The sequence below is a fragment of the Suricata suricatta genome, chromosome 12, assembly GCF_006229205.1.
Source record: "Suricata suricatta isolate VVHF042 chromosome 12, meerkat_22Aug2017_6uvM2_HiC, whole genome shotgun sequence".
Classification (NCBI taxonomy): Eukaryota; Metazoa; Chordata; class Mammalia; order Carnivora; family Herpestidae; genus Suricata; species Suricata suricatta.
In genome coordinates this window covers 59746580-59755138 of record NC_043711.1, presented here as the reverse complement: position 1 = coordinate 59755138, position 8559 = coordinate 59746580, and the positions used below count along the sequence as shown (strand labels likewise).

At 45.9% G+C, this 8559-nt stretch overlaps 1 protein-coding gene across 1 annotated transcript; it reads left to right on the top strand.

Moving 5' to 3' along the window:
* The first annotated feature begins 528 nt into the window (after nt 1–528).
* Nucleotides 529–4693, top strand: LOC115275198 (probable cystatin-15). The gene is made up of 3 exons (XM_029918837.1): nt 529–826; nt 3663–3773; nt 4478–4693. Exons 1-3 carry the CDS (start codon nt 632–634, stop codon nt 4556–4558), a joined length of 387 nt encoding a protein of 128 aa, XP_029774697.1. The 5' UTR covers nt 529–631; the 3' UTR covers nt 4559–4693.
* The last annotated feature ends 3866 nt before the right edge of the window (nt 4694–8559 follow it).

Sequence of the window (8559 nt, the reverse complement as noted above, 5' to 3'; positions counted from 1 at the left end):
GCATTCTCTCCACCAACCCCAAGACATTAGAAACCCCTCTTCCCACTGCCAAGCAGAGCCAGACCTCATGGAGAGTAGGTCAGTAGGTGCCAGAGGTGATGGAAGTGATGGTACCCCAGCTCCAGTGGTGGCCCTTCCCTGTACCCTCCTGATGTCCCCAGGGGTCATGGGCTGCAGTCATGGTCAGAGGTAGATCTTGTTTTTACCTAAACGCCCCAGGACTCAGGGCCCACCAGTGTTCCTAAGAGTTCTTGTGACTTGCCAGGTGTAGGATACACTGCCATGAGAGCAAGGGAGGTGAGCTCAAGACCCCTGACAGGGTCTATTAGGGCCAGGCTGGGGCGGGGGAGTGTAGCTCTGGGAACAGAGCATCTTCCATGCTTATTTTTGGGTACAAGGCTTATGGAACAAAGGGATGGAAACTGAAAGCTCCTGCTCTCCCTTCTGTTTGTAATGATGGGAGGGACAAAGCAGGCAGTGAAGGGGAGGAGCTGGATAGAGCACTGGCCAGCAGCCCAAGGACTCCTTGGGGTAGGGTTGTGTGGGATGAGCAGCTGCAGAGGGTGGGCCCACACCAGCTGCTAGTCTGCCATCTGTATGCTGCTGGCCTCCAGGGCTGACACCAGACAGCATGCTCCTGAAGGCACCTCTGCTTCTGGGGCTCATTGTGCTGGTGCCTCATGTCTGCAGTTCTGACTTTGTGGACATTAGCAGGAGAGCAAATTACTTTGCCTTATGCGTGGAGTTTGCAGTGTACCATTTCAACCAAGTCTACCCAGATGAGTATGCTTACAAGCTGCTGTGGGTACGGCGAAGTCAGCGCAAGGTAAGTGGTGTGTCTTCCCTCCCTGTGGCTCCATGTTCACCTTGAGACTACACGGGGAGGGGTGAGTCCTGGATCCACAAAGAAGAGCAATCCTAAATGCCAAGATCTATTTGTGTCTGTTGTATCATCATTTGATTTGGCAAATATTGTTAAAAAATAGAAGGTCTCATTAGAAGTGTTGCAGTTTGTTTCCTTCATGAGTGCTATCCCTGAATAACAGAGGAGAGAAGGAAACAGGTGAGCAGAAAGCAAGCACTGAAGGCAGAGATCCAGCTGTTGAGTGAGGGGGAGAAAACAGGGGCTTATGGGGCAACTGGTAGGAGTCAGAGTGGCAAGGACAACAAACAAGGAAAACTACGAAAAACAGTAGATGGAAAATGAAATCCTGAGAAGGAAAGGCATGACAGCAGTTGAGCTGTGAGGCTCCTGCATGAAGCACTAGGGAGTCCAAACCTGGGTGGGAGGTGGCAGAGAAGACAGACAGGGATGAGTTCTCATGGGACTGTTATGCTGCTGAGGACAGGTCAACAGCCCCCAAGTTCATAAGTGAAATAGTAGAAAGCTGGGGCAAGAGCTATAGCTGTGGGGGCCCAGGGCTCAGGAGAGGTGAGGGGCATGGGGAGTGGTCAGGGAAGGCATCTAAATGAAGGGTACTCCTGGAAGGACACAGTCACATGGAAGGTGGGAATGAGGAGGGCAGGCAGTCATAAAGTGGACCCTAGGGGGACAAGCAACAAGTGTCCCTGGGGATGGCCTGAAATTACAGGGACTGGGGTTGCTATGAAAGAGGTGCAGAGAGGCAGGAATGTAGTGGGAAGTGGGACTAGGGGCACCTTAAAGGCCCCAGGTAAAGACTTGGGATATTATCCTTGGGGTTCTGGAGACCCATGGAAGGGGGTCTTTCAGAGGCTCCACAGCCACTGGGTTGCAAGGGATGGTTTCCTCATCACTGGTAAGTGGAAGAAGTGCTGGCTTCTGTATCTATTGGAGGCTGATGTGGGGTACATTGGTATGAGGGTATGAAAGAGAGGCTCAAGGATGGACCCTAGGTGTTTTCCCAGAACATGTGAGGATGCAGTGACTCTATCAATTGAAAAGACACAATGAGTTTGGAGGAGAGACAAACATCTGAGCGATTAAGATTCCTGAAACAGCCCAGGCAGAGGAAGGTCTTGTGTTATAGAGCCTTAAGAGTTGGAAAGAGGTTGGGTCTGATAGAAATGTGTCATTAGTCTCTGTTGGGCAAAACTTTCCCACTGCTGTTTCATTGTTTCATTCTTATCGTTTTGTGCCTTCTTTGGACAGAATACAGGCTGCTGTCCAGAACTCATTCTGTCCATGCCAAGATTCTGGCTTCGCTTGAACTGTCCTGAGCCAGGCACCATGCCATCAGGGGTCTGATGAGGAGGGTCACACCTCTTCATCACATACCTGAAGACAGCTCATACACAGAGCCCATCAGCTTCCCTCAATCTTTCCCATTTCCTGACCCTCTGCCTCTACCTTAGACAGCAGCCAGCCCTGGACACCTGGAGGCTGCAGGAGCTCCTTGGGCATAGAGACTGCAGATGCTGCTCCATCCCCTGTGCTCTGTCCTAGCTCAGGGTCTGGTGAACACTCAAGTGGGATTCGTGGTGCATGAGTGTGTGTGTGAGTGTGTGTGTGTGTGTGTGTGTGTGTGTGTGTGTGATGTTGATGTACATGTCTAAATATGAGTGGGTATCACGTGTCAGCTGTAAGAACTGAGTCTCAAATGACGTCAGCTTTCTAGACAATTCCAGATCAGTCCACTGAGAGGCAGATTCCTACCTATGGTGATTTCTGGCTGCATTTCGGTGTTTGAAATTTAAAAAATTTTAATGTTTATTTCTTTTTGAGAGAAGGGGAGAGAGAGAGAGAAGGAGAGGGAGAGAGAGAGAGAGAAAGAGCAAGAGAGCACACAAGTGGGTGTGGGGGCCACAGAGAGCAAGACAGAGACAAAGAATCCCAAGTGGGCTCCAGGCTCTGAACTGTCAGCACAGAGCCCAAAGCAGGGCTCAAACCCATGAAGTGGGAGATCATGACTAGAGCCAAAGCCAGAAACTTAATTGACTGAGCCACCTAGGAGCCCCTGTTTGAGTTCTTCTTTCACTTTCATGGACTTCTTTCTATTTAACAAAATAAAATAATAACAGTTAATAACTTCTGATAGAAGCCTAACAAACACATGGAACAACACTGTTTTGGAAATATCCATCTTGATGAACGTTAGCAAGAAGAGCCCTTCTGTTAGGCAGCTCCCACATGAAGAGAGGCAGAGCATTCCCAGCCCCTAGGACCTCCTATGTCCCCATCTTGATGCTGTCCCAAAAGGGATGGCCAGCTCTGATGGCTATCAGTAGGCTAACACACCTGTTATCCTACTCTCCAGAGGACTCACTGGGGTGCTCGCCTTGTGTCTGGCTGATGCCGTGCAGGTGTACAATTGAGAGATGAGTGGTGCTGTCAGTGCTACTGCAGACCATGCAATCTCCTTGCTGTGCAGCGTTCCATCCTGTGCATTCATGGCACTGTGGATGTGTCTAGTAGCTACAGGCCATCAGGAAGAGTGCTACAGGGAAGATTCTAGTACATGCACATATGGACATCTTCTTATTAGAAAAATGGAAAATGAAGAGGAAAAGGTGAAATAATAAATCAAATAAAAATTGGAAAAATAAGAGACATTGCACATACATATGTCCTTACTCATTTATGTACACACATTCACAGCTTGTGTCTGTTTTCCTTATGGTTTTCTAGTTTTCTCATTAATGCAAAGTATTTCACTGCAGTTTCTACAATTTTTTCTTAACAGCCATTTACTTTGATATATTTAATGGAGTTGGAGTTGGGCCAAACCATTTGCTCAAAACAGGATGAAGACCTGGAAAACTGCCCCTTACAAGAAGGCCCGAGAGAGAAAAAGGTTTGAGAATATGATGAACATTCATATAAAGGAGGGTTGATGGAAGGAGGCTTAGGGAAAATGTCATGGGCTAGAATGGGAGTCTAGCCCTGACCCCTCTCCTCCCAGGTCCCAGGGCTTCCCACTGGAAGGGGATGTGTTCATTCCAGGCAGACAGAGCTGCTCCCAGAAGGGCAGTGAGCTGAGCCCTGTACTCACAGCTGGCCTGTGTAATAGCCTTCTTGCATTATCATCTATGAGCTGTTCTTATCCAGGAGACTTGGATTCCAGGCATGAGCCTCAGTCAGGATGGGTGCTTGTCTTGGTATCCCCATCCCAGGTTTGGGGGTAGCATCCTTTCAGGGTAGGTTTGCAGCTGCTGCTGAGTGTTGGGTGTCTATATGGACCACCCCTGGGCAGTCTGCTGGCTCCCTCAGAGCTCATGGGGATGGGGACGGGTGCTTACAGGCAGCATAATCTGCACTGGCAAGACCCATGAAGGGCAAGTGATGGTCCCACCACGTGCCCTCTCAGAAACCCCTGTCCCACATGTGCAGATTCAGCAACACCTGCCCATGATTCTGGTGGAGTCTTGAGCTCCCCAAATCCTACCCCAAGACACTGTTTTTGCTTTTCATCTTTTGTAGTTTTTCATGCACCTTGAATTCCTATTCAGTCCTTTAAATGTTAAACTGTTATAATCTCATAATTGTTTTTTTTTTCAGGTGGATTGCACCTTTATTGTGGATGTCAGACCATGGATTTCCCAGTTCTCCCTCTTGAACAGCACCTGCGTACAGAAATAGGCTGAAAAGGAGCCCCTGGCTCCTCATGCAGAAGTTCCTTTTCTTCCAGAGAGTGGCAGTCTGTATGTAGTCCCAGGTCTGTTCAGCACCAGGAGAATTAAAGGCATCTCAGAAGACTTTCTGGGTCCCTGTTAATTTTGCACTTTCCTGAGTCGTTTTCATTTTATAAATGTTCCTGTGACAAGAGGTGGAGAATTGGCTGTAGGTGCAGGGTGTTGAGTCAGTCAGACTCACCAACTCATGGGAGGCTGCCACAGTGGTTCTTTCAGGGCCCCGATGGTTGGTTGGTATATTTATTCATTCAGTCATCCATCCATCCATCCATCCATCCCTCAGTCCATGCATCCATCCATCCATGCAACTATTCTCTCCATGTCTCTCATCCATTTCATTCAAAAGGAATGCAGACAATTTTGTGAGGGAACAATCACCTGTATCTTCTCTCTTCCAGCTCGGGGGAAAGACTTACAATGGGTGGTCCTTCTGAAGAGGGGCCAAAGCTCATCACAGGGGTTGGAGATGGGTGAGTGAAGCTAATAAAAGACATCTGACATCTGGCCCATCAAGGCATCTCCACATGAGCCTCACTGACATAATTAGGTCTTCTCCAGGGCCTCTGAGCATAGCTCAGACCACTACAGCTCCAGTCGCCATCTCATCTGTTCCCTAATGCCTATGTGCCCCCCTCTCAGCCCAGCCTGGCCTCCATGGCTGTCAATACCAATCGCTACTCCTGGGACAGACACTGTGGTGACAGACACCCAGTCTGGTCAGTAAGTCTTTCTTCTGGGATCCTCATGGGGATGCCCTGGAGGGATAGAGTAAAGAGAGTGTGAGAGCACCTGGGGGAGTGACTGGGACAGAGAGGCAGGAGTAATACTATTTGGAGGAATCCTTCAGAATGGAAAGGTTGAGCATCTTTCTTCCTTCCTTCTGGGTTTCTAAGGACTATGATCTGAGTGGCTTCTAGTTGAAAGTCAGTCAGCTTTCCTATTCTCATGAAATGATTATAGGGATGATGTGACAGAATTTCCCAAGACAATTTGGGACAGTTCCATTGGGCACAGCACAAAAATAGTGGCCTGGTTCAGTTTTGGTTTTTTGACATGTCTGGGTGTAAAGTTTGTGACCTCTCCCACACTTTGATAGGGTCATATACAAATTTACAAGGATAAGTCTGTGTGGTCAACAGGTAATAGGTCACTATTATCTACCCTTGCTAGAGAATACTCAGGTTCTGAGGGATTGTGGCTTCACCTGAGGAAAGCCTAGTGTCCTGTTCTTTCTCACTATGCCTGTTGTGTCCTCTATTAATCCACAATAAACCCCCCTCGATTTCATTTTACAAATATCCCAAAGATCAGGCCATACCCACCCTCTCTACTATAGAAGAATCTTTGTGAACTGAAATCAGAAATACATACAGCGCCCAGGTGATTGGCATTGTGACCACAGTTGGGAAATAGTTCTCTAAGGAACTGCAATATTTAGAAATGTGTGAATTATAGTTAGTATATTTTGTTTGTGACCTATGACTTTCCTCTAGTTCCTGCTTTCATAGAATATAGAATCAAAAACATGTCTCCATTCATTCAATTGATGTTCATAGGTCATTGTTTGTGCAAGAGTCTTTGGCAGGGTGGGTAAATGTGCCTCCCACCATTGCCCTTGATGAGCACACATTAGTAACTTTTTAATGATATAGCACTACCCAAGGTGAATCAGCACCAGGAGCAGCCTGTCCTGTGTCACTGTGTCCTGGAGAGACCTCTCCAGATCCAGCCCAGTCATTCGTTGTCCCAAAATCAGTAGGGAGTAAAAATATACTTGAAAGTTACAATATAAGCACCCACATAGAAACATTGACATGGATTTCAGAAATTCTCTATTTCTGCAAACTCAGAATGTTCTATGGGATTTCCTGGCTTGAAGAAGGAGAGCTCTTTGGAATATATTTGTGAGACCCCTTCTGAAATGGGAGCTTAAACAAAAATCACAGCACTGGATTCTTTGGGGAAGCTTCAAAGGGGAAAGTGAGGAGGTGAAGGAGAAAGAGAGAGCCCATGCTCCTTGCAAGGCTGATGCCATGAAATTTAAGTGAGGAGATGATCTCTGTTAATCCTTGCCACCAGCCTCATTCCCCATTTCCCTACCAGGGTCCTGGCAGCTAGGCTTATGATTCTCTACTGTGCTTTTTCTAAACAGAGCTCACAGATTGAATCTAGTTCCTATCACCCATTAACTGTTTGTTTTCCAAATGCAAAACTCCATAGGCATTATCAAAGAAACAAAAGCTTAAAAATATGTGTAACTAGTCATTTGTTATCTCCTTTTTGTGATGCTTTCCAAATATTGTCAGAGCAAAATCATATACCACAGAAATTGCTGCTGTTTATCTGCTTTCCTGTCCTCTCTTAGAAGCTTCATCGTCAGCCCAGGAATAGCATCAGAGAATCAAAACCAACAAATTAATGTCCTGAAGCACGAGATTTGTTAGACTGAGCCCCTCACCTCTGTCTCCAACTGCCCCAGACTCAGGTGCTATTCCTCAGCCTCTGCCCAATGTCCTCCCAGCGTGCCCATAAAGCCATAAAGCCAGTATGACCTCTCTGTCCTCTCCAGTCTCCTGGTAGCACTGACTATTTTTTCACATTTTATTTACTTATTTATTTATTTTTTAATAGTTTATTGTCAAATTGGTTTCTATATAACACCCAGGGCTCTTCCCCACAAGTGCCCTCCTCCATTACCCCCACCCCCTACCTTCCTCCCCCTCCCCCTTCAGCCCTCAGTTCATTTTCAGTATTCAATATTCTCTCATGTTTTGCATCCCTCTCTCTCTCCAACTCTCTTTCCCCCTTCCCCTCCCTATGGTCCTCTGTTAGGTTTCTCCTGTTAGACCTATGAGTGCAAACATATGGTATCTGTCTTTCTCTGCCTGACTTATTTCGCTTAGCATAATACCCTCGAGGTCAATCCACTTTGTAGCAAACTGGTCGCACTTACTTTCAAAATCTACCTTTTAGATGATGACATTTAATATCTTTGAAATTGTCTATATATTACATAGACCTGCTCCATGGTTAAATCTTGTGCGTCGCTGTCAGATCAAGGTAAAATATTTTCCAAATCATGCAAAGCCTCAATTAGTTCCACATGCTTGAAACACAGAATATCTGTCACTCAGGCAAAAACAGTCATAACAAAAACAAGACTTGATGGGTTAATCAAGAGCAAAATTCAATAATAGAAACAAAATTGAAAATATATCTAGGCAGTGCAGTTATCAGATATGGGACTTTAACATGTCCAAGATGAAGAAGTTCAGGGGAAAAAGATGCATTGTGCCAGAAAAGAAGTAAAAGCTACCAAAAAGAATAAAAGGAAAGTTCTAGAACTGAAAAACAGGAATGAATAATGTGATAGGCAAGTTCACCTTGGATTCAGAGCAGCTACATGGGACTTAGACAGAAGGGAGGCAGACCTGAGCAGAGACAGGATGGGAAGCATGAGAAAGGCAAGGTGAGATCTCCCTCATAGAGGAAGAAACAGACTAAGGGACAAAAGCAATATTGCTGATCCATTGGGGCATATGCATCCCAATGTTTATAGCAGTGCTTTCAACAATAGCCAAATTATGGAGAGAGCCTAAATATCCATCAACTGATGAATAGATAAAGAAAACATGGTTTATATATACAATGGAATATTACTTGGCATTGAGAAAGATGGAAATCCTGCCATTTACAGTAATGTGGATGGAATTAGAGGGTATTATGATAAGTAAAATAACTCATTCAGAGAAAGACAGATATCATGTGTTTTCACTCATATGTGGAACTAGAGAAACTTAGCAGAACACATGAAATAAGGGAAAGTATTTATAAACAGAGAGGGAAGGAGGCAAACCATAACAGACCTTTAAATACAGAGAACAAACTGAGGGTTGATGGGGGCAGGTGGCAAGGGAGAGGGGAAAATTAGAGATGGACATTGAGGAG